The sequence below is a fragment of the Perca fluviatilis genome, chromosome 1, assembly GCF_010015445.1.
Source record: "Perca fluviatilis chromosome 1, GENO_Pfluv_1.0, whole genome shotgun sequence".
Taxonomy (NCBI): Eukaryota; Metazoa; Chordata; class Actinopteri; order Perciformes; family Percidae; genus Perca; species Perca fluviatilis.
The window spans coordinates 23,721,829-23,747,923 of NC_053112.1; the positions used below are offsets into that span (position 1 = coordinate 23,721,829).

A 26,095-nucleotide genomic window follows, 5' to 3' on the forward strand; every position below is an offset into this window, starting at 1 on the left:
GTTAGGATGTTTATTAGCGTGTTTATGTGGCGCGTTTTTGCGACTTTGTTGTGTTTTTTTGTTAAGCCTTCCCCAATGTTTCTTCCCTAAACTCAACCGTTTATTAGTGTGTTTTTGTGACTTTCTTGTGTTACTAAAGCCTTTCCCTGCATTATTTTTCTAAACCCAACCATATTTATGTTTTTGTGTGTGATGCTGTTCTAGCGATAACACACAATGTGGTGACGCGAGCTGCGTGCATATAAAACGCACCGGTCTCCCTTACTTCAATTGGAGCGCTCCGCGTATGTAATGCACAAAGAATTTCACTTTGGCGTACACATTGCACGGCTGTAAACCCGTTTTATTTGTACGCTTTCGAGTGAGACCGGGTTGAGCAAGTAGATATTTCACAGGAAAAATTGAAACTTTGATCATCTGATGGCACTAGAGCAGGGATCTTCAACTGGGGGTCCGGGACTAGGGGGTCCTCAGAGTCAATAAAGTGGGGCTGCCAAATTATTGTTAATTTTTGAAAGTTTTTTCAAAGATTAAAAAGTCCTATTATTAGCAAATATAAATCCCCACTGATGATAGGCTTACTGGCGTAAGGTAAGTCATAGCCATCACCAGATAGTTAATTAATGAATTAATCCTCTGTTAACTTATGAATTAACTCCTCTTTTAATATTTAAACATGATTTCTAAAATCATGCCAACAATTATTAGGCCATTTTAATAGCTTAGTATTCTATGCAAAAAGGCTATGCAAAAAGGCTATGTATAAAGGCTATAGGCCGCCCTACATGTTATTGTGGGCCCAGTTTAATATGCAACTTCATTTTATACAATATATGTAGAGGCATGTGGCATTTGTGCATATGGCTGTATTTCTCAATACACTTTCATTTTAACAGCATATCAGAGACAGATTCACACGCAGGATGGAAGGTGGATGCTGTTAATAAGTTAGTGGGATGGAAAGTAACTGTTCCTTGATCACATGCAAGGACCAGATGTAAAATCACTACTGTCTCCCTATTTTGTATTGTACTGCTAATAGTAGGAATCATTATACTGAGATTTAACCCACAACTTGCTATGTTAAAAATCAATTTTGTATTTCTGGTCTTAAAGCTGAAGATTGTCTCCTGGTGGATTTTAAAGATGATGGTGATGTACTGTATGTGTTATTCAGTTTGGAGTACCCAGAGTTACATTTAAAACAATTCTTCCTCAAAAATATACCACCAGTTCACCAGTAGCCACTAGTTATTCTCTTCTGTATTTGACATGCGTCATTGTGTATCCTTCACTGTACATATTTGTATGTATATTGGGTGGGAATCACACACAAAATATTAATCTTAGAAGAGATTCTAGAAAGAAAAAGTGTTTTAATGTTGTCCTGTAAACCCAGTTTCCTTAAAAGCAAGATAATGTGACTTTGTGTTTTAAAGGTTTTAAAATGTTGCTGCACCTGATAACTCTTTATAAGAGAAGGTTCTTAAATAAAAAATTATAGGCAGGCCATCCTTAAGGATCTGCATTTGCGATTAAATTTATAACTCCTCCACATTAAAACTGACTTCCCTGTCAATAAAACACGAGTAGGTGAACGAGTTGATGAATTCATTATGAAATATGACTCTTTATTTTGTCGGGTGCTATAGTGGAAGTTGCCAGAGTAATGTTCCATGACTGATGTGATTTAAAGCTGTACCCTTATCCTCTTTAAGAATATTTACCACCTTGAGATGAATTAGATTTATAATGCACACTTTAATTCTCCTCGAGGCTTCAGTTCTGGTCCCTCTTTTATGCAAAATAAAATACTTCTGTCTCACAGAGATTCAAGTTTGGAGTTGTTTATATAGTTTATAAACATCTTGTTCCATCATTTAATGACCTAATTCTTGGTCTCTATTATGCAATTTCTTGTTTTCTCCCATCATCTGCACACGCAGCGGACTCAAACCTTTCCAACACTTTTAAGTCTACTTCTTTTTCGCGTTAACATAGAACTGCCGGTTGCGTAGACTCTAACTTGTTTTTGGGCCATCAAGCTCTAGAAACAAAAGGCAAGTTTGCTGACAACATGTTGTAGGCTATACTCTTCATTTGATCTATGCTAGTATACAATAACAATAACATAACAGCTATAACATCAACTAAAATGTATAAAGATTTTCATCAATGAAGAAACAAAAAGGCAGTTACGTGCTTCATCATCATGACAATATTTCATGACACTATTTCTTTAATAATCTTCTAGAAGATATATTGATACATTACAGAAAATGAAATCCTAGATTTGCACAATATGACATTTTCATTGTAAGAAATAAATATACTAATAAGACAAGGTTACATCTTTCTCATTAATGTTGCAGCTGCAAGGTGGGGCTAATTTCAACTACTTTACATACTGCTGGCTTGTGTGACTGTGAATCTGCAAAGTGACTTGTGTTTTAACATAAATGTAGTTGAGTAAAAAGTACTAAATTTTGGCTGCCAAAATGTAGAGGAGTAGAATAATGAAAAATGGAAATACTAGTCAAGTAGTATACCTCAAAATTGCACTTAAACGGGAACTACCCCCATTTTCAAAATGCATACAGTAAATGTTATTCCTATACAGTACAAAAATATTTGACATGAACAAATCTCTCCCAAATCCAAAAACTAGAGTGCTAAAACTCAGATGTGAAGTCATCAGGTATAAAGTGTGGAACTGCTCCACAGACTTAGGGATGATGAATCGGAAAAGATGTTTATAGATGACACTGAGAGCACCCAGGGGAATTTTCTGAGTATATGGGAACATTTTCTGTTTCAGAACTGAGAGCACTACAATAGAATAGAACTCATTTGGGAATATAAAAAGAAAACAAACATTCTGTGGGTCCACAAAGTCTCCTAATCATTGTCTATGGAGCAGCTCCAGACTTTATACTTGATAACATCACACGTTTGAGACGTGTTAGCCTACTCCTATGGCTTTGAGAGAGAGTAGCTCATGTTTACCAATGTTGATTGAACTTGTCTAGGCCATGGAAATAATATATTGGTATCTTAATTTAGGTGGTGTTCCCAATAATTGAGTGAATGTATTTTCCACTGATTATCAAGCACATCGCATCCTATGGCACCAGATGACATGCTTCGTCTCGATTAATGTGCTGACACAGAAATATTTTGTGGGTTACTGAGACACAGCCCTGCTATTTATTGTCATCACACACCCGACCAGTGGACTCCAAAAAAGGAAGTGTGTTTACTGGTTCAACTTCCCCCAATCGTTCTGTCTTCAAGAGGATGTGATGTGTATTAAGAAAACAGATGAGAGAGAGAGAGAGAGAGAGAGAGAGAGAGAGAGAGAGAGAGAGAGAGAGAGAGAGAGAGAGAGAGAGCAGCCCATGGTTTTAGGTGCTTTTATACTATATTCAGTCTTCTTCTTGTGTCAAAGATGCAGGTTGTTAGTGGTGGACAATCACTCTGGATGTACACTCTGTTATTCACTTCTCTACAACTTTGGGGTAAGTATCATATGTACTAGAGGTGTTTCTAAATACATTATTCTTATTGTTATTTCTTTTGTTTTGTTTTACAGCTAAAAAACACACTATCAATTACCACTAGAATTATCTAATCACAGATTTTTGGGGGGTTAAAGAAGAAGTAAACAATTATAAAACTGCCATTACATATATAATCATTAACACAAACAATTATGTTTGTTGTAAATTTACTAAATATTGAAGTTACAGGCAATATTTCCATTTTGAGTTTCATGTCGCATTGTAATTTTCTGATTAGCTGCAATCACCGGTTTGGTACAAAACGAGCGTCACCACATGTAGCAATAACAGCAGTGTTTCTACATGCCTGCTGCACAGCTGTACTGTTGCTCCACCTCAAAAGGAATATGTCAAATTCATCTGATTCTTGCTGTATGTTGTACTTTTCTCTCTACTGTCTAGGAAGGCTTTCAGCTTCTACTTCCTCTCCTCCTCTTCCTGCACCTATACTTGACATCTATTCAAGGTCAAAGAGCTCAGTGGTTCTGGTCTGCCGTGCCCCAGAGGGCCACCGAGGGGTTCATTTCATGTTGTACCGAACTAGAGAGAAGGTACTTTTTTTTAAGGATTATGTATTTTTTCGGATGTTTTGTCTTATCACTGGGCTCCTGTGGTTTTATTATTCTCTGTATTTCTCTTCGTTCATTGAGGTGGACTCTCAGGAGCTGCAGTCTGGTGCTGAGGAGGTTCAGTTCACTGTGAGGGTAAAGGAAGGGGATTCAGTCCAACTCTTCTGCTGTCTGTACAAGGACCAGGATGGTCATTACAGTGTTTTCAGTCCCTATTTGCAGCTGGAGCACACAAGAGGTGTGTCTATGTTTTTTTCTTCTTTTTTTAAATGCATATCTTTATAGAAATTGTGCCTGTGACTGATTTAAAAATCAGATTTAACCCTCAGTTTCTTGATGGAAGCTTTTACTCTGGTAACACGACATTTTGTATTTCAATCTAGACACAGGTCTCATATAGAGAACAAAGCAGAGAGGAGATGTGGTTTATGGGCTGTAGCTCCACATCTTGTTAGAAGAGAAACAAAAGAGTTTGTAGAGTCAATCTGTTCACTCTGCACCCAGTAGTGATTCTACATGTGGTATAAAATAATAAACACTCCCATCCGCTCCTTTCCAACCTCCAAAACACACTGCTGCATGCAGGTGCTCTCTGTGGTCTCTTATTGTCCTCCGCTCTGTGGGTGTGTGGAGTGGTAGTTACATCCTGCACTTCATATAGAAACCACACACCCACACATACACACAAAAGCATCAAACACAATGTGTACTGGCTTCCACTGTTGGCGGTGACAGACCGAAATTTGGCTAGCAACAGTGGCAAACCAAGGTTGATAGCATTGGGGTTTACATAGGTTTTGTGAGGAAGAACGAATATGTAAAAGTAATAAGGCCGCAAAAACATAGAGACAATTGCTTCTTTATCATCTGTACTGTCCAGATGCTGTCCCTACTCGCTCCATGCCCTCTTTCCCTCCTCCAGTCTTGTCTGTGAATCCCTCTACTGGTGTGCTAAAACGTGGAGAGATGCTATCCTTCAGCTGCTCAATCCCGCTTCTGAACCAGTTTCAGTCCCAGTCTGTCAATAACAACAAACCAGTGACCTTCCTTTTGCTGAGGGCCACTGTACAAACAGGGGCAACATCTGTTATCCTCCAGCCTCAGGCTAGTCAGGTATCAAACCCTGAACCCCAGCCAGGAGTCTTCACTGTGGGGCCAGTTAGGGGAGGAGAGGAGGGCGAGTATACCTGCCTTTACCAGATCACCAAAAAAAGGGGATTGGTCAATTCAACTGTCAGCAATATGGTTCAAATCACTATTACAGGTGAGGGTGTCACACAATGTTATACTCTCAGGGCCTGCAAGCTCTGGAACAGCCTCTGTGTTGTTCACCTTGTTACTCCATTGACTTCCTTTAAATCTTTACTAAAGACTTACATTCATAAACTTGCTTTAGATTATGTGGGCTTTAATCAATCATATTATTTTTTTCTTGTTATGTTATTGTTATGGGATGTTTTTTTTCTGTTTTGTGTTTAGGGATTATTGTAACTATTATTATGATGCATTCTGAAAAGTATTCTGGTTATTTGAATTAATTACTGTATGCATGAATAACATTTGCAAAGGAGATAAATGTTGCATTGAATGGCAAGTGTTTTAGTGCTCATTACAATTTGAAAATGTTTTAACTAGGGCTCCAGCTAGTAAATGTTTTTTTAATCTATATATTATGTTTTTTAAATGTCAGTCAACAGCAAAAAATGCCAACCATCCCAATCACTGAGTCCAATTGCTCATTTTGTCTGAACAACAGTCCAAAACCCCAAAAAGTTAGTTTACTGTAGCATAAAACAAAAGCAAATATTCACATTTGATAAGCTGGAACTAGTGAATGCTTTGCCTAAAGATCACTTTAATGATTAATTGATTTTTAAAATTGTTGCAGATTAATTTTCTCTTCAATGACTAATCAATTTATCGAGTAATCATTTCACTTGTAACTATAACACCAATTTATCCAATCTAGAAACATGATTTATATATATATAGCCTACAGTGTAAAGCCTACTGAGATATATGTCAGCACCATTCACTCGGACTAATGTTTCCTCTGATTTTGTCTGTTGCTAGATGCATTGCCAGTTCCCACCCTTGTCGTCCAGCAGCAGATGGACGTGTGGCATTTGCTCTGCACAGGCTCTGCTGCTTACCCCGGTGCTGTGTTCTCCCTCTACCTGGCTGATATTGAACTTCCTGTTGCCACTCACCATGCCACCTTGCTCGACCATCAGGCCATCTTCCCAGTGCCTGTCCAGGACAGTCCAGTGGCTTTTTACCAGTGCCAGTACGATGTCCTCCTGGGAAGGAAATGGAGCAGCTCTGAGCGCAGCCGCTCGTTGGCTGTAACCAGAGGTGCAGATTTACAGTTGTACTATATGTGTGTGTTTTTATTAGAGCGTAATTTAACACAAAATGTGACTGTTTGGTGCTTTTCTCTTCTTTCAGGAATTCCTCCTCCATCATCAACAGGTAGACCTGCAAAAATGTGTCATTATTTCATATGTAGTTTTATATTATGCATTTTGAGTGGCAGGGAGTAAAAGACAAAAGAAGTGACAGTCTTGTAGTTCTACTCCAGTGACCATGAATACAAATATTGATATATCTCACATTAATGCCAGTGCGATGTAAACAAATAAACAAATGTCTGCAGATTTGTCCGGTGTGGACTGGCCTCTCGTACTGGGCTCTTTCTCCGCTGTGGTATTGTTAATCTGCTCAGTGGCACTCGTGGTTGTGGTGGCACACAGGAAAGGTATTTTACACATGAATCTCTGCTTTCTCACATGATACATTCACGGGGCCGTGATTGTCTTCCGTTGTGAAACTTATTATTTCCTCTCTTTCTTCTCTTTTCACAATCCCTTAAAGTTAAAGCTGCGGCCAAGGAAAAGAAGAAAAGGTATTGTCTTTTCAGTGCTCATTAAATCCCTGTTTGTCTATCCAGAATAATTTTGTCTTCCTAAAGTTACCATAAACAAGCGAGACAGCCATGACACATGAGCAACTGAAAATATTTTTCTCAAGTTGGCAACATAACAAACTGTTTTAAACAAATGGATCACTAAAACATATACCCTAAAATTGCTCAGAAATTGCATGAATATGATATAGTTTAAAATGTATAATGGCCAACAGAGAAAAGTTGCTGCACTTTATTGATCCCTCTCTCACAATAAGAATATCCATTACACATTATGGCTTGCCTTTACACAGCTCCGATCTGGGTTTATCAAGTTGATTTTCATATAACTTTGTACATAAAATGCATTAGTGCATTGCATAATTGGTATTGTGGTAAAACATGTTGCTGTGTTGAACTGTTTCAGACAGGAAGCCCAGTTCTGGACTCAAGTTCATGCTAAGGACCATGTTGTTGGTGAGTTTACGGTCATATTTATGACTTGTTAATTCCATTCAGTCCATTCAAATTCCTTTAGTTTCTACAAGGCAATTTTAGTTCTGCACTATGTTTCATGGAAGTAAAGAGATATACTTATACAAACCACTGCTTGATATTGTGCTTGCTTGTTTTTCTTCTTCTGTGTTTTGCAGACCTTACACTCAGGCGTACAAGGTTTCCCTCTGAGGTAATTATGAATAATCTGAATCTCCAATTTCTAATATTATTTGGTGATTTATAAACTATGCAGACTAGCTTCCTCTTACCTTTGTACCTTCTATTACAACACTTTGATTTAAAGGATGAGGCTGGCTGGCTTTTTGTTATTGTAATTGTTCATCCCATGAACCAACCAATAGTCCGCCTCTCTTTACTTTCTGACTTTCCCAGAGTGCCTGTGGCACTCAGCCTCAAGCCCATTGGTTCCTACTGAAGATGTACTGTAAATCTAAGACAGCTGGACACAGCAGTTCTTGGCAAACAAATGGAGTAAATAATACATTTATTGAGACAATTTTGAGCAGTGTATTAATAAGCATGGTGTTCTGAGTATTTACAGTAGCAGGATGGTGTTTGGATGCACAGCGCTTGTTAGTAGGATAATTTTATTGCTGGTTTTGGTCTTTTGATGGGATTTTTTGACAATAACAAAAACATAGAATATGACCAGACTTATCCTTTAAGCATGTTAAGCTTTGCAATAGCAATAATATTCATTTTGACACAAAATAAGGCCGATCATGTGCAGTTTTGTGACATTAGTCCGCCTCTTTTCTTTAGGTATTTGTGGTATTTCTGCGGTCTACAGTATGTTCCTTCTGTAGATTTAATTTGACAAACAACTGTAAACTTCCCTGATCCCTTTGCTGTAAACAGACACACATAGACACACACACAGAAACACACACACACACACACACACACACACACACACACACACACACGTGTAAGCACACACTGCCAATCACCAAACACACTGTCAACCTACACATATTCCTCGTTATAGCGCCAGGTTTGGGTCTGCCTCTAATTAGTTGTTATCGCGTTGATAAATTAGCTCTATGAAGGGCTCTCATTAGACTAAAGGCTCTCTCCAGGCTCTCTTTCTCTCTGCACACTGTTACTGAGCAGCCATCTTACAGTAAGAGGACAGAACGCTGTCATCGCCAGTTGATACCTGCTATCATGAAACATCTGAACTGAATATTTTATATCAGATGTGTTTCATTCTTAGCAGTGATCTGGAGTGTCTTCGTCTTACCTTTTACTTTAGAGCAGTAATTTGATCAAGAGTGGCAGGTGTTTTGGGGGTATTTTATCAATTATATCTTGTTTTGTTACATGCTGTCGCTGCACAACAAAGAAACCGTTTTCTTTGATTTTGAACTTAGAGATCAATTGAAAGTGTATAAGAATATTTATTGAGGTTTGCAACAGAGAAAACCTTTGGCGATAAGACTCCATCGATGTGAAGCATCTTCATTAAGCTTAGGCCCATATGAAGATGGGTGATAGGCAGGATCTCTCCGGAGTCTGGATGCTGAAGAGTGAAGCCTTTATATGTGTGATGGAAACTTTCTGTTGAATCTCCGTGGACATAGTGGAGGGAATGGCATGGTGATTCGGAGGTGTGAAAGACAGAATTGCAATGATATTTAAAGAGCAGCATCCAAAGACTGATTGGATCTAGGAACACGGGCAGAAACATCATTGGTCTGTTATGAAATGTGAATATAGGTACTTTGACAGAGTGAGAAAGTGACGATTGAATTAGAACAAGAGGAAACAGCAGAATGTGTAGAGTATGTCACAGATGACATTACGCTGAGATCTTTAACAGCTTGTGTGTTTGTGTATGTTGCAGGAATGGGCCAGTGTCGACACAACTACAGAGACAGGCTCCAGATCTCCTTTAAGGAACTCGCTTTCCACATTCACAACACCGATCCCTCCAATCCATTAGAAATATTTGTTTTTGCACTCTCTCTCTCTCTCTCTCTCTTTCTCCCTCTTTCTCTCTGTTTGTGTGTGTTTATACTTTATTTGAGTAGTTTATCAATGTAGCATCAGTTGGAGTTACACAGCGGGACAGGAAAGGCTATTTCCTCATTTCCTATTTCATGTGTGGCAGTAAAATTGACAGGATATGAAGTTTGTTTGATCTTACATGTTACTGAGCCAGTGAATCTAAATACAGATTTTATTATTATTATTAAGTGTGTATCTGTTTTGTTAATAACTCACCTGAAGCTTACCTTAAAAGTTTATTCTTGACCTTAAGAAAAAAGCAAATGACAAAACAATCTCACCGCAAGGTCCTTATTGCAGGAACTTCATCAGCAGATGCAGTTTGACCAGACGTCACAGAATTTAGTACCAGCTGCTTAATGGATTGTTTTGTATCAATGTGTATAATCTTTAGGCTTAACTATGCAATTTATTTTGTAGTGCTATATACTACATAGTACTATACAATATACAGAGCTTTAAACATTATTTTTATTTGCAGTTACATAGGAATGGTGATAATAATAATCTTTATTTATGTAGCACTTACTGTATCAAAACTGAAATTTCAAAGTGCTTTACAAGAAAAAAATAAAATGTAAAAATATGTATGTATGCTACATATGTATTAGTACATATACCAACCTACATACACGCATTAATCCAAAAAGTACCTTAAATAAACAAGGTGATCACAAATAAAACATTTTCAGAAGTGATTTGGAAAGACATACTGATTTATTTACTGATCAGGCAGGAGTTAAGTTCAGTTTTTGTCTTACCGCTTCAGATAGAAGCAGCAAACAAGTTCCTGCCTGAGGACCTCAGACTGTGTGCAGGTTGATAAGAGCAGAGTCATTCAGAAATATAGTCTGGGGCCGGGCCAGGACATAATAATATATCTCACAAATGTAATATGTTCTGGCATACCTGTGCGACACAGTGGGTAATGATTGTGAAGGAAAAGACAACTAACATCACTTACTGAAATTGTCCTGCTGTAGTGTTGCTAAATATTCTGCAGAGGGCACTGTTTAGATATTATTTGAAAAACACACCTACAGTACAGCACGACCTAAAGAGTGTCATTTATCAAGTTGCTCTCCTTTATAATTGACAAAACAGGTTTAGTGGAACAATGTGACTTTGACGTGCATAAAGCCGAGCAATCCAGGTGTAGCCATAGTTAAGCAATAGCCGCTGATATGTGCTGCAGCTTACGTTTTACCATATGATGATGGGAGAAGCATGGAACCTAAGGACATTATGATTGAGCCCTCATATCTACAGTATATTAGTTTTTCATTCCTACATTGTAAGTAGATGTGCTGACATCAATACTGTGCACAAGTAAGAAAGGACTCAGGAGGGAGAGACAACACCCATCTGTTTGTGTGTGTGTTTTTTTTTTATGGAGGACAGTAATTCAGCAAAGAAGGGCTGTCAGTGTACTTCAGGAAGCAGTTGAAAGCCAACTCTATATTAGTACTGAGTTTTATTACATTTTACTGTCCTCTTTAGCAGCACAGGGCTTTCTATCAGTAGCAGAAATCTATTTATTCATTTGTCCACGCAGAAAAAAACTAGATGACATGTGAGGACAGGAAAACACACATTTATTTAAGGATCGCAAAGTCTGCTTGATTTGTCATGTCCGAGTTTACTCTTTCTGTGCGGTCACACGCAAGCACAAGCACACACAGTGGAGATATTCAGCTTCAGATAATGGCTTTCGTCTGATTTGTTTGAATAAGAGGCAGACTAACGATAAGAGGCATGAGCGATGTGCTGAATTCAAGTGGCACCTTAATTTGCACCCAGAGCACACTGGCTTGTGGCAGCCTCACCCTGAACTATGAGTCAGGTTGATATTAAATGACATTGGCAATCCTATAACTCATGATAATTACCCTTTTAAAGCCACCCCATACCGTGTCTCCAATGTGATAGCTAAAGGAGTGTATGCAGAGACTGCATAGGAGGGGTGTGCTGGAATCTGAAGACTATGGGAGTTTTAGCAACCGATTTAGGTTCATCATTTAATTTAATCTGTTGCAATTCACTCACACAGTAAGTGAGGATTTAGGTTGGGTAGCAAATTGTGTCATGTGATTATCTTCAATAAATTACAACCAAGAAAAATGCTGTCTTTGTCCATTTGTCTGACCACTTCAGAAACGTTAGCTCAAGGCCTTTTGATTGCTGACGACCCTCCCTGTCAGTGGCTTACAGGAACACTATAATACACACAATATTTAGCAGACAGCCTTCTAAAATAATTGATGTAAAAAGAAAAAAATTAAAAAAATTAAAAAAAAAAAAAAAAAAAGTATTTTATAAAAATTTTTTTAAAAAAAAAAAAAGAAAAAAAATTTTAAAATTTTAAAAAAAAATTAAAAAAAAAAAAAAAAAAGTGTGTCTAACTGCGTGTCAATCACTGCTCATGCACACGCATTCATTCTCCCTTGTGGGGGGAGGGGCTTAAGAGACCGTTTTGGGCTTTAGCAGAAAGGTGGGGAGGGACTGAGAAGTTGTTGATGTTCAAATTTTTTGGCTAAGTCCTGGATCATCGCAATCCTACCTACAGCACCTTTAAGAACCATTGATTGATTAAGAGCCATTTTATTTTGTTAACAAATCAATTTCTTCTATTATCTGAGTTCTAGGAAGGTTTAGAAATGGACTGATTTGGAACAGATACTTTCCCAATCCATGTTTTTGTCACTTGTTTTAAGAATATCTATATATTTTTAAGACTCAATAATAGACAAAAAACATATTACTAGACACAATCCTATGTAAAGATGGAGATGTGTGTTTGCAGTGAATTAGAATATCTCCTCTTTTCCTCTCCATACAATAAAACACATAGCCTACTGCATGAAAATGTGTATTTATTCTTTATGACTCAGCTCTGCCATTTTATTCCCCCTTCTCTTGAACATCAAAGCGACACAACACACACCCACATGAACCATTATGATATGCAAAAGGCCCATATATGAGGAAATCAAAAGAATAATCTCTGAATTTCTTTTATTGTCTGTTGACATGTACACACACATGACACATTGAGACTCACATACAATTGTGACTGAATGACTTGTGATTGGATAGTGACTTAAGTACATAAGGGTATGTTTTCCATGATTACACTACAGTCATAAAGGTCTTGCTACAGCATTGAGTGCCATCTTCTGTAATAACGAAGCAGTGGTGGAAGAAGTATTTAGATCATTTACTTAAGTAAATAGCAATACCACAATAAAATCACTTAGTTCACAATATGTAATATATTTACTGTAATAAATCCAAAAATGATCAGATATTAAGGAAACATGCTAAGTTGAAATACTATTTTTTCTGACAATAATACTAATGGCAGTATTTTCTCCTTTTGAAATTTCCGTTCTGTGACGGAATATCTGTTTGTGTTTTTTAAAAGAGCAGCAGCTAATCCTCTAAACGATGATTTTGTATCAGCAGGACTTTGGAAGATGGTGATAATGAAATATAATGGAAATGAGCCTGGGGCTGAGCAGGTGATAGACAGGTGTCCAGGTTTATTTTTGCATCAGCAGATCTCAAAAGCAGCCAGATTAGATATCATAGAGAGAGAGCGAGAGAGAGAGAGAGAGAGAGAGAGAGAGAGAGAGAGAGAGAGAGAGAGAGAGAGAGAGAGAGAGAGAACTTGGAAAGTAGTTGTATGTTTGATTGTCTGGGCATAAAAAAATCATCTTTGATCTTTGACTCTGAAATTATTCCAAGATAACAAAACAGAAACTATACTGTGTGTTATAACAACTCTTCTCCTCAGTGCCAAGCTGTTGGTCTGGTAGGGTGTGTAGTTCATTTTCATATTTTCAATAGGTTGACAGACTGCACATCATTTACTGTTATACCAAGACTTTTGGTAATCTGCCATTAGACCTGGCAATGTGGCAATATGAGGGTTTCTATATATGAGTTTCCTAGTGAGGAATAAAGCTTATTAATAATTTTGAGCACTTATGTTGCGGCAGCTCCACCATAATAATAATGTTCTGGCAATGTTGCTGGGCTGCGTCCAGTCAGAAAAAGGTGATAAATTATTCATAGGAGATTGGGAGGTCACTAAAGCGTGGTCTACTGATCTCTCTCTCTCTCTCTCTCTCTCTCACACACACACACACACACACACACACACACACACACACACACACACACACACACACACACACACACACACACACACACACACACACACACACACACACACACACACGCACACAATGGTCTATGGTGGCATTTATGCTGCCTAATTCTAGCAAAGCTTACATCTTCTTCCAAAGCTGTATCCATGGTGACACATTTTCTCTTTGACCACTGACAGTGTGAGGGACCCAAATAAAGATAGAACATAAAGCAGAAAATTGTTCAGAGGATCAGTGGCATTTGTGTTGTGGCCCAAACATAGTGTTGGTGCTAAGAGAAACTGTACTGACAGGACTCCATTATTGACTTCAGCCCACCTTAATTAGTTTCATTTTAGGCTGCTGTGGCATATGAGTTAGTAGAATAATACTGAACGTATTAGCGTCATATTATGTCGGCCTCAGTCAGGTACAAAAAAAGAAGAAAAAAAAGAGAAATAAAGGACAATAAAGGAGACACCTTAATTATGTGTATCAAGTTTCATTCCAAAATACAAATTTATCATTTAAAAAAAGGTACACATCTAAACAATAGAGAGCAGCTATTATTTAAGCATTATGAGTGTAATACAGTATGTAGCATCATTCAGCTCTGAAATCCAGATCAACACTTTTTTAAGAAGGTGCCTCATTGCACTATAGTCCAGCTCTCAGTAGTGATGCATGAACAAAAGAAGTAGCTATTCAGGAATTACGACTTGTGTAATAATCCAGATCACTGGCCTATATACACTGAGTTACCTGTTCAAAAGGAACACCTTAATTAAGTGATCAAATACAATAATTGCTGAAATTAATTTTCTTTTTCCGGCGGTACCTGAACAATAGCGGAAGTGGAACATCGAGGATATAGACTCAATGAAAACTGAACAGACTGAGCTACACAAAGATAGGATTTATTGCATGGATATTGTATGGGATTGCATTAGATTGTACAGGTGTAATAAACTAGTAACTCAGTGTGAGACATTATTAGAGGCAAAAAACTGGTGATGACACATCATTTTTCTAGCTAGATACTGTACCACTCAATCTATTTTCATCAAGAAATAACATTTCATTAATATTAAAAAAATCCAATGGTTAAGAACTTCATTAAAGTTTGGAAATCCCATTCTTACTAAATTTACATTTTTCTTTTCACCAGTGCAGTATTATTATTTTGTTTTTCCTTTTTACATTCATTAGTCTCAGAGTTTTACAGCACCAGAAACAGGCCAAGTGCTTATCCACTAATAAGGTGGCCCTCTTCCTTCTTTTTCTCTCCTCCTCGATGAAGGACTCTTCAGGGTTTTCAGTCCACCGCCAATCCTTTTCCTTGCTCCCAATCCTCCTGACCCCCTTTGTAGCCTCAATCCCTGACCTCTTTCTCACTTCACATTCTCTCTTTCCTCCACTTTATCCCTGCTCCCTCCTCTAGTCTGCTCCCAATTTCCGTACACTGCATTTCTTTTTATCTCACAGTCTTTCAGCCCTCCACTTCAAAAAACTACAGGTCTCTGGTAACCTTCCTCCCTCCTTCAGTTACGCCCTGTCAACGTCTCCTCAGTCGTCTTCTATGTTGTGCCCGTTGACTAGACCTGACTCCCAGCGTTGTACCAGAGGGGTCTTCTGTCTGGGGGTCCGGGGACTCTGGAGGACCTGGGTGAAAGGACGGGACAGGAGTAAGTGGTGATTGCAATTTGCAATGTAAAAGAGGAGGGAGACAGAAAGTTGCATGTGAAAGTGGGTGTTGAAAAAGAAACAGAATTAAAGAGCAGAAACATTAGATGTGTGGGAGCAGGAGACGAGTCCAATAAGCCAAAACAGGAAGAAAAAAAGAGCAAAAAGATAAAAAGAGACAGATGAATGTATATATTTCCTCTAGAGGACATCTCTTTGGATGAGCATCATTAGTTCTGTAAGTCAAAGGGAGGTTAATGCGACTGTGATCCAAGGCCATGTTCGGAATGACTCAGTCAAAAACTGAGGCCAATTTCTCCTGCAATCTTATATTTATTCCTGAACTTTAATCAGGAACCAGGTCTGTGCAGAGTGCAGATAACTAACCAGCAGAGAGGGAAAGAAGAAAGAGAGAGAGAGAGAGATGAAGCAGAGAGAGGAAAGACAGCAAAACGTTTAATGCTGACGTCAAACTGAAGTATGTGGCTAAAACCCAGCATGTCAATGCCAAACTGAATTAAAGACCTAAAGCCACGGAGCATCACTCAACTCTAATCAGAGATACCACAGTTTCAAAGAGATGCAACATCCACAAGGCAGGTAACGGAAATCAGTGGGATTGTCTACGCTATTGACTGCACACACACACACACACACACACACACACACACACACACACACACACACCACACACACACACACACACACACACACACACACTTCCGCCCACAAACACACTCTACAGACTCTCCCACCCTCTCTGTCTCAGGGCTGTTTGCCTTCTTCCATTATCTATAAAGATAAGCTCCTTATTGTGTGTTCAGTATGTTATCAGATGTTTGGGCCCATATTTGGTGCAAAAGAGATGCTGACATCCTCCCAAGAGCCTTTCTTCACTGGACCCACCTACAATCCAGTGCAGTTTGAAACATGCATTCATATTCATGCTGCTGAAAGACTAACTGAACCCCCAAAGCGACATTGCAATTTATGTGAACTCTCAGTTAAAGAAGCTTTGTGATTGAGGAACCTGATATCCTCTTAACTGCATTTGAAGGAAACTCAGGAAGGTGATTTGCCTACATTTTCATGTCCTATACCAAGTGTACCAGATAGCTGGGGTTGGTGTTTTCATTTTATAGAGCAAAAAATACTGTCACTATAGGCCTGGTGTTTTTCCACACGGTCACATTTTCAGAAAGTCTTAGAAAGTAGTAGTATGAAGGAAATTGTATTGGTTAAACTTAATTGCAATAGGATGACTGGCAACGCTGACTCACCTCTGGCTGGTTAATCTTCTCCTCTTCAGCCTGGGCAGGGGGCCACATGCCCAACTTGCCAACTGACTGGCGTGCTGCGAGAGAGAATAAAAAGTGTGTGCGGGCAGGTTGAGCAAGAGCAGGGTAGCCATAAGGCCAATGTGATTTTGTTCACAATGTGAGCAATAAAGCCTCCTTGAATCAAATTAAGAGTCAACATGAAGAGGAGAGGCATGCAGAGGAAACTAGAAATGTGTTTGATTGAACATGAACTTGGTGAAAGAGAAACAAAAAAAAAATAAGGAATATGAAAAGGTTGCATATCTCATTGTCTACAAAACAATACATGATTGTTCATTTCCCAACACTGAGTCATGGTCATTCAGGTCCTGTAGTAGCACACCCTGATCGGTTTGTCACACAGTTGTTAAACCTAAGATGACTGGTGACCCTTTCGTTCATATACAGCAGTATACAGCCCTTCCTGTTAACACTACACACCACACACACACACACGCATGCACGCACGCACGCAGGCACGCACATACACACAAACACACACACACACACATATACATATATATATATATATATATATTATTTAGTTAGCAACTCCGGACTGCTATACAGTACAGTGCATACTGTACAATGGCAGAAGAGTTGAAAGAGATGCACATTACGTAATAACTTATTATGCCTTATTGGCAGCACTGTATTTCACATTTGCTTTTTTTGTCTTGAGTCTCTACACTAACTCTATATGATCATAAAATAAAAAAAGTTGTATGCACTTTTTGAACGCTTCATCCCAAAATTGGACTCTTCCAACACACTCCTTTCCTGCTGACACAATAAAGTGTGGAGCTATGACTCAGGACTTTTCTTTACCTCAGCTTTTGCAATTAATATGACAGACTAGGTGATTTATTTATCGTGGAGTTACAGAATTCTATTTTCTTGTCGGCCAGCTTATGGTCTCCAGTGCAAAATTATTGCTCATAACAGCTAACTGTTTCGAGGTTTTCCACTGACCATGAAAAAAAATGACATAATGTGCTCGCAAGGCTGTTTTTGGGGGTTTTCATCATCTCACCACAGATGAAAATGACACACATACCCACACAGAAGCATCCATACACACAAACAAATTGTCAGTATGGGCTTGTGGGTGCAAGCAGAATCAATCATACCCTGCTCACACTCATTTCTAGCACTCAGCTCTACACTAACCTGCTGTGGGTCTAGTTCCCCCTCTGGATGATGAGCCAGGTAAGTCAGGAACAGACAGTCCACTCAGTGAAGAAGAAGACAATGTGGGACTCTTTCCTTCTGTGCTGACTGGCCTCTCTCCTCCTCTTCCTCCCCCTCCGCCTCCTCCTACCCCCCCTCCTTTTGCACCCTCTGTACCCCCATACAGACTGGTCCTCTGCCTGTGAAGCTCATTCTCTCTCTCTTGAGCCTCCCGGATGTCTTGCTCCACTTTGACTAAATTTGTTGAGGAGCGCAGTTTGAAAAAGGGGTTCTCCTTGGGTGTCACCTCCTCCTCTTCCTCCTCCTTTTCCTGCTCTCTCACTTTAATCCCACCATGTCCTTCTGTCCTGGATGATGAGATGTTAGGACTTGAGTCGACTACAGTGAAGGGCTCTGCCTCTGGTTTGACGTGGTAGAGCTTCTGTGCTGGGACACTCAGATTGTTCTCTAGAATGATGACCTGACAGGCTGTCCCTTCAGAGAAGCCCGGTCCTCGGGGGGTCAAAGAAGTGAAACCCCCTCCTAGGTTTGGGCTCTGTGTGGGAATCCTCTCCACATATGAGCCTCCTATGGTGGATGCCTGTGATGACATGTCGTCCTGGTTCTCCAGGGTTGAAATGTCACTGGCAGAGGACCAGGACGTGGCCTTACTCCTGGCTGACAGAGTCAAAGTTGAGTCACTGGGTTTCTGAAAGACCTCAAAAAGCTGTTTCCTCTCCTTGACTTGGCGTACAGTGCCTTTGTCATAGAAACCTGGAACTTTCCCAAGATTGACCAGATCCTGTTCCCTCTGGGCCTCCTTATGGATCTCATGCTGCATTTTCTTGCCTGCAAACTGCCTGTCTTTACCTTGACACTTCTCAGACTGAGCATTTATCGGCTGGCAGAGAACAGTTTTCCTTAAAGGGATGTCTACATACTCTGGCGAAGTGGGTGGATTCGGAAGCCCTCTAGACCTTCTCAGGCTGTGTTCACGTTCTATAGCCCGTCGGATCTCCCTCTCAATGGGAGTCTCTTTGGGTACAGCTGCTGGAGTGCCTGTAGAGATGGTGTTGCCCTCCAAAGTGCTGCATGGGGAGAAGTCCGCTGAAACTCCACTGTCACTCTGGCTATCATCATAGGAGTCACTTTCCATTCTGGTGTGTTTAGAAGACACAAAGCTGTGTTTTTTTGTCTTTACCTCTTGTGTTTGGACTGTTTTTAAAAATGTCAACAGTCCTCCACCGTGTTTCTGCCCAACTGCCTTCTTTCTTTCAAGTCCACTCTCTTTCTGTCCTCCCTCTCCACCTGTTTGCTTGCTTTCTCCCTCTGTCCTTTCCCCCGCCCTGCTGTGCCGTTTTCTCACAGCTACAACACAACCAGAGCCCTGAGAAGCTGCCCCGCCCTGATTGGACAGCTCCATGGCAACGGTAGACAAAGGTGAAAAACTTTGGCCGAGCACCTGTTGTGCAGCTTCCTGGTTTGCTCCCCTGGGGGCAAGTTCACTTTGTCTCATGGACAATAGCTCCTTCTGCTGTTTGGCTGAGGGAACTGCAGCCAGGGTTAAAGTTCGGTCTTGTTCTGTAGAAACTGAAATATCAGCAGAATATGAGGGTTTGAAAGGCTTGCCACTGATATCTAGTGCAGTCCATTGCTGCTGACAAGACATAATATGCATGCTCACTTCCTCTTCTTCCTCACTTTCATCAGCAAAAGGAGGCGAGCAAACCGTATATACATCATCTGAGTTGTTTCTGTCAGACGGAGAATGATGAGAAGTTGAATTTATTCCAACAGCTGCAGCCCCTGACATATTATTTTCAGGTTTACTGTTGTCAAAACCATCTGGTGAGAGGTTCAGCTGTATGCCATTCTTCTCTGTTGTCATATCATGTCCATTCACTTCCTCACAGGATGAATCTACCTCTCTATTTACTGGCTCAGTAAGAAGAGGTGGCCATTCTTGAATACTCTGGCTATCAGGGGACGCAATGTCTTCTGTTGGGTCTGACATGATCTCAGCATCACTGATCCACTCAGCCACCTCCCCCTCTAAGCTGGAAAGTCTCTCTTTCTCAAAGCATTCCCCTGTTGATGAAGCAGTGAGGGGAGGAGAAGGTGGCAAAGCATCCTCACATGAATCAACCGACTTTTCAGATTGCTCTTGACCCTGTAATGCTTCTGATAGTTGGGCAACTTGTTCTAAGTCTGTCACCATGTCTTGTGTCTCCCTTGGGGCGCACGGACTAATTCTCGTTGATTCCTGATTTTCCGATTTGTTTGCATCAGCTGTTTCGGTTATTGAGAGCGTCTGGTTCTCTTGGAGTGCTTGGTCTCGAGCTCCAGGCTCCAGGGCGTCTATGTCCTCTTCAGGTTCTGCCCTGGGAGCCTTTTTGTCTCGCAGTTGTGAGGAGTTGTGATGGGAGTGACTTATGGTTGCACCCACTTCACCGTGCACCAAGACGTCATTAACCCACTCGTCTAGTGGGTTGACAGGACCCTGTTCCTGCCTGGCCACGGGCTTTGTTGTCATGATGACAAGTCTGCTGATGTAAAACTATTTGGAGCAGTCAGGATGTTCGGCCTCCAGCCAGTCAGTCTGAGTGAAAACACAGGAACACAAAAAGAGAAAGGGGGAACAACAGAGTGATTAACAGAGTTGAACAACAAACATGGCCTCCCATTTTACACCCCATTATTTCAAAGCAGATGAAATGACTCGCTTTAATATTACTGCGCTGGGAATTATCAGATTGTATTTACTGTGACATTTAGTGTGGATTAGTTTTGAAATGCAAAGTGTTTTGTTTTAATTTTTTTGTTTTAAACCTCATTCAACCTCCTATTCAGTCTTGCGACGCTACAACTTGTAGAAAGGAATGCATATTTTAAAGAAAATGTTGAAAATACAAAATAAATAAAGAATAATACAAACAATTGCTTTACATCTTGTCTAGTGCCCAGTACCTTAAAGTGATAGTTCGGATTAATTTCACCCTAGGGTCCTTTGCACCATGACTTCGAGCCAAACAATCCCCCCAGAAGCATTTTTTACCTGGGTCGAACATTGGGCGAGTTAGCGTTATCAGCTAAATAGCTTAGTGCAGAGGCAAATGGATCCAAGATTGTATCGTGTACATTAGCCCACTAATAATGCCCGAAATTATTTTTTAAAAGTGCTGTAGTACAACTAGCAGGAGACAAGTTATAACTGAGGTACATTTGGAGACATTACCTTATTTAAGCATTAAATTAATACATATTTTTGTTGTATCTCTTTTCGGTGTTGTAATTTGTAGTCGTCCCTAAGCACTCGTTTTACTGCCGGTAGCAGTAGCAGCAGAGGGCAGAAGCCAGCAGGCAAGTGTTATTTAAATAAACTCCTGGTGTACTTACAAACTTTCCAATCCATTGTTTTTTGAGTGCATAACCTATATGTACTAGTGTAGAAGTTTGGTATCATTTCGGGCATTATTAGTGGTGTAATGTACAAGATACAATCTTGGATCCACAAGCGCCTGCACTAAGCTATTCAGCTGATAACGCTAACTCGCCCAATGTTCGACCCAGGTGAAATAAGCTTCTGGGGGGTTGTTTGGCTCGAGGTCATGGTGCAAAGGACCCTAGGGTGAAATTACTCCGAACCATCACTTTAATATTACACTTTATGTATTTTTCCTTTAACTTGTCCCCCATTTACTGTATGTATTTGTGCAAAGAATTGTATATGATAGCTGGTGCAAGATTAAAGCAATCCAGTTGATGGGTGGTGCGTACCTTTTTTTAATGGCAGATACTGAGTGCTCTTGTTATTGTATGACAGGCAGGCTGCTTGTAACTTTGTGACTGGCTAGCTACTCTACTCCACTGTGCAACGTATACAGTTTTCTGCTGAACACACCTTTCTTTAATCTGCTTACAGGATGGAGAATGGCTCAGTGTCACACACACACACACACACACACACACACAACACACACACACACACACACACACACACACACACACACACACACACACACACACACTCTGAAATAACAATAGGATTGTCCGCATGGTATACTGACTAAAGAGAAGTCCAGCTGCTCTCTTCTTTGTTATTACACACACTGTCTCTCTGTTCGTTATTTCACACACACACACACACACACACACACACACACACACACACACACACACACACACACACACACACACACACACACACACACACACACACACACACACACACACACAAAACACTTCCGTCATTGTCTTTCACCCTGGCTCCTGACAAACTGTCATTCCCATTCATGTGGATTCTTGCCAAGCCACTTTGGCTGGACAACAGTGTGACTGATCATTAGGGGAATGTAGATCACAGCACTGGGGATGACCAGTCTCTGATGATGAATTGGGACAGATACAATAGATAGATAGATAGTTAGATAGATAGTTCCAGTGCAGCCCCTCCTTCATGTAGAGATAATAAGGACTGACAGCATGACATGGCAGAACGAATTGGGAACACTGTAATAACAATTATGGTAGAGCATGTACTGTACTGTAGGCACCAGGGCAGAACAACATGGCCTAATGTGAGTTAATTAGGATGAGAGCAGTGAGTCAAGAGAGTTATGACAGCCACTGTTTGCAAACAACTATGGTTAGCTTACCATCACTGTATTTGGGATGTCATTGGTAAAATTGTGTTGCTATCACTTCACCATATATTTAAAAATGTTAGTATATTGTTCTACGTCTACATGATGAAACAGCTTATTAGAGTGGACTCTGAATATGCTACTGACTTTATTCAGTACCCATTAGGAAATGTACCCTGGCTGCTGTCAGACTGGCTGTTTTCTCATGGGATGAGTGGGAGGGGGAATGGGATAGTTTGCATTCCCACAAAGTTATCCCTGTGTCTAAATGAGACTCAATCATTGATTGAGTTTTATGCATACTGCACCTTTACAGACTCCAGACATAGAAATTATCTGGTCATTTCGGAGAAAGTGAAGCGTTTCAGAGATGGAGAGAAAATGTTGCTAAAAGTTGCTGTGGCTAATTAAAGTTCATGTTTCGGTAGCTAGCTAGACCCTTGAATGACCGTATGTCATCTTAAAGCGCTTTGTAAAAACAGGACGATTATTCTCATAGAGTTAAAGCTATATAATGGCATCAGTATCACAATGATGATGGGGATGATTGTAATGAATGACTAGTACTCACACAGGTCACTGTATTAATAGAGGGGCTGAGGACAGAGAGGGGGGAGCGGCAGGAGGAGGGCTGCATTTCACAATACTGGCAGGTTTTTTGCCTATTTCCAGAAAACTGCCTACCCCAGCTTTAATAAGCTTAAATTAATTAATACAATGATCCTGCAACGCTACAGCAGTGAAACAATCCCCTCATTGATATTGTGGTATGTTAATGTAATCTGACTACTCTGGGTATAAACTCTGGAATGCTCTAATGAGATATTTCCCATATGTGCATTTGCTTCAACAAACTAACTGCATTATATATCTAATATGACATGCTGTTCTGTTTTATTTTCTGCTGGCAGCTGGCACAATTTAACTAAAGGTTCTCCAACTCTCTCATTGGGTAAGGGAGGTTGCAAGAGATTGCGGATTAAAACTCCATTACATAACAGACTTATGTTTTGCTCATTATCCACAAAGGGGGCTCACTTTATCAAAAGAAAATATACCAAAAAAAAATACATCTGCGGCAGGCCTTACAAATAAACCCTGCCCTTTTTTTGGGGATCAGCAGTGTCCTAAGGCATTTGACAAAAATGCAAATTAATTTAAATAATTGCAGCCAACTTCATCCCTAATTAGAGTTCGTTCTTCTGCTCTCTAATGGTTGCTGACATAGTTCTTTGCACATTTTACAGTCACTTACTTTGATATGCTTTAGTCATTGTGGCAAAAAGTAACACCAGGATAATCTGAACTCTACATACCTGGCTGTTTGGAATCACCACAGTTCTATTGTAGTAATTCTCTACCTGATTGGAATATAACGGATGTATGTGTATTATAAAATTTAAAGTTCAACAAAAGCAGAGTAAATTACAGAATAATAGACTATCTAGTTGCACATACCTGTTAACAAAATGCTTTGAAGATGGCCTCCAATGACAAATGACTCTCATTTCTGAGAATGCACACTTGTTTCTTGTTTCATGTCACTGATGTTTAATCAACAAAAAAGGAATCTCTTTGCTCACAGCTCTACAGCTCACTTGCCTGAATCTCCTCCCTTGGGCACACTAACACCCTCTGGACACCGATTGTGCACGCCCACATTTGCATTCCATTCTCACACTTGTAAACATGTAACACATGTGCTTGAGGCTTACCATATTGTTGTGGATTTGAAAATGTATAGTACTAATCCAATTAGTGAGCAACACACATTAATTATTATACAATGCAATTGAATAAAGAATGTACCAGAGGGGTAAGGGGGTGATTACATCACTATACGCTTTAATTTTGTCCTCTTATATCTGGGGGAAAAACAAACAGTGTGACATTTTCTTTACATTTTGGTATAAATCACAGAAAAGATGTAATTTACAGCCCTCTGATGAATACATACATTTTTTTTAAAGTAGTCAAATCAAGTCAAGTCAATTTTATTCATATAGCCTAAATCACGATTCACAAATTTGCCTCAAAGGACATACAACACCCTCTATCCTTTGACCCTTGAATGCAGAAGTTGAATCTAAAATTCCTGAGAAGGTTGCCAAAAATAACAATTTCATTTCCATCGAGAGTTAATGTGCATTAATTACAAGCATGCAAGTGTCCATGTATTGGTAAAAACAAAAGAAAAAACACTGATTGTTTAAACTGTCTGCTTGAGACCGGGTTGCACAAGGATATGTCTGCCAAATGACAACACATGAATAAATCAGAAATAGACATTCAAACAAAATAAATCCCATCATGTCATGCTGTATTGGCAGTGTTCAAGGGCTGATTTAGGGCGACATTTCTCCATGATGAAAAATATTCATTGCATTCATTCATTCATTCATTCATACTGTCCTATTTTTTCCATACTGTGACTGAAGATCATGTACCAATATGCCAAAGTCCCTCATGCCTTTTATTTCTCTGTTTTCTGTTCAATCTGAACTGCTTGCTGCTGTTGGTCGGCTCTCGGGTAGTTGTGGACAAAGCTCCTTGGTATGATCCTTAACGACAGGTGTAGGCAGCTGATAACAATTCAGCTGAGCCTTGAACTCCTCCAACTCCTTCTCCTCCACCTCCCTCCTTCTGCTCAGCAGGTACAAGTCTTCAGATTGCCTGTTGTTTGACTTCACAATCCACCGCATCACGACACAGTCTGGACAGGATGTATAGAGGAAAGTCCCGTTGAGCTCGAAGCGATTCCCCACATCAAAGGTGAAGGTGCTGCCCTTTACCAAGATTTTGTAGTGCAGGTACTGGCATTGATCGCCAAAGCGGTTGATTTGGGTATAAGAGAAGTTGAATGTTTCACTGGAGTTGGAGATGTATATAGTGATGCTGTCTCTTAGTCTCAGGGCCTCCATGGAGGGCAGGTTGTTTAGACTGCCTGCAACTAAAGCCCATCTGCCCTCCAAATGATGAGCATCCAGCTGATCCAAAGGCTGGACCAATTTTTCACAGACCAGAGGAGCTGAACGGCTCACAGACATCAAGCAGAGGAGAAAGGTAGCAAAAACAGCAAACATGTTGAAATTATACTGATTCTGTGTTGATATCTTGTATTCACCTTTTAATCTGTGGTCCCAGTTGTAATTTATCACCTAGAGTGGAGCTGGATGAAGAACGCTTGTCCAGTTTTATAGTACAACTTGCATTAAGAATCCAGAGTCCAGTCTTGCTACACAGTACAGGTTCATGACCCCTTATCTACAGTTACTGAACAACTGAAGTAACAGAATCAGAGTTCATTTGCCTGAAGTGACATGCAATGGACTCTATGATTCTGTCAATAACATTCAAGGATTTTCTGTGTATAAGAAAATGTGAGGTGAGCTAATATATAGACTTTGGAGAGAGGTTTGTTAAAGATACATGCATATTATTATTATTTTTTTAAGATTATTCTTTTGAGCATTTTAGGCCTTTAATTCCACAGGACAGATGAAGACATGAAAGGGGAGAGAGAATGGGAATGACATGCAGCAACGGTCAGCAAGTCGTAGTCGAAT

General features: G+C 39.9%; 2 protein-coding genes across 4 annotated transcripts; one reads left to right on the forward strand and one right to left on the reverse strand.

The window, feature by feature from the left end:
* Positions 1-3,390: 3,390 nt before the first annotated feature.
* Positions 3,391-9,747, forward strand: LOC120565434. Of its 2 annotated transcripts, none has more exons than XM_039811267.1 (10): positions 3,391-3,518; positions 3,963-4,111; positions 4,211-4,367; positions 6,203-6,484; positions 6,578-6,601; positions 6,786-6,887; positions 7,004-7,034; positions 7,462-7,511; positions 7,688-7,722; positions 9,400-9,747. In XM_039811267.1, exons 1-10 carry the CDS (start codon positions 3,449-3,451, stop codon positions 9,496-9,498), a joined length of 999 nt encoding a protein of 332 aa, XP_039667201.1. In that variant the 5' UTR covers positions 3,391-3,448; the 3' UTR covers positions 9,499-9,747. The 2 variants fall into 2 exon arrangements, with proteins under 2 accessions (XP_039667201.1, XP_039667285.1); XM_039811351.1 differs by having other exon boundaries at positions 3,437-3,518; positions 3,967-4,111.
* A 4,462-nt stretch (positions 9,748-14,209) lies between these two features.
* On the reverse strand, positions 14,210-24,203 carry si:ch211-207j7.2. Of its 2 annotated transcripts, XM_039804317.1 has the most exons (4): positions 23,988-24,203; positions 17,887-20,485; positions 16,678-16,751; positions 14,210-15,376 (listed from the first exon to the last, which is right to left on the reverse strand). In XM_039804317.1, exons 2-4 carry the CDS (start codon positions 20,417-20,419, stop codon positions 15,281-15,283), a joined length of 2,703 nt encoding a protein of 900 aa, XP_039660251.1. In that variant the 5' UTR covers positions 20,420-20,485; positions 23,988-24,203; the 3' UTR covers positions 14,210-15,280. The 2 variants fall into 2 exon arrangements, with proteins under 2 accessions (XP_039660251.1, XP_039660260.1); XM_039804326.1 differs by lacking the exon at positions 16,678-16,751.
* Between the last annotated feature and the right edge of the window lie 1,892 nt (positions 24,204-26,095).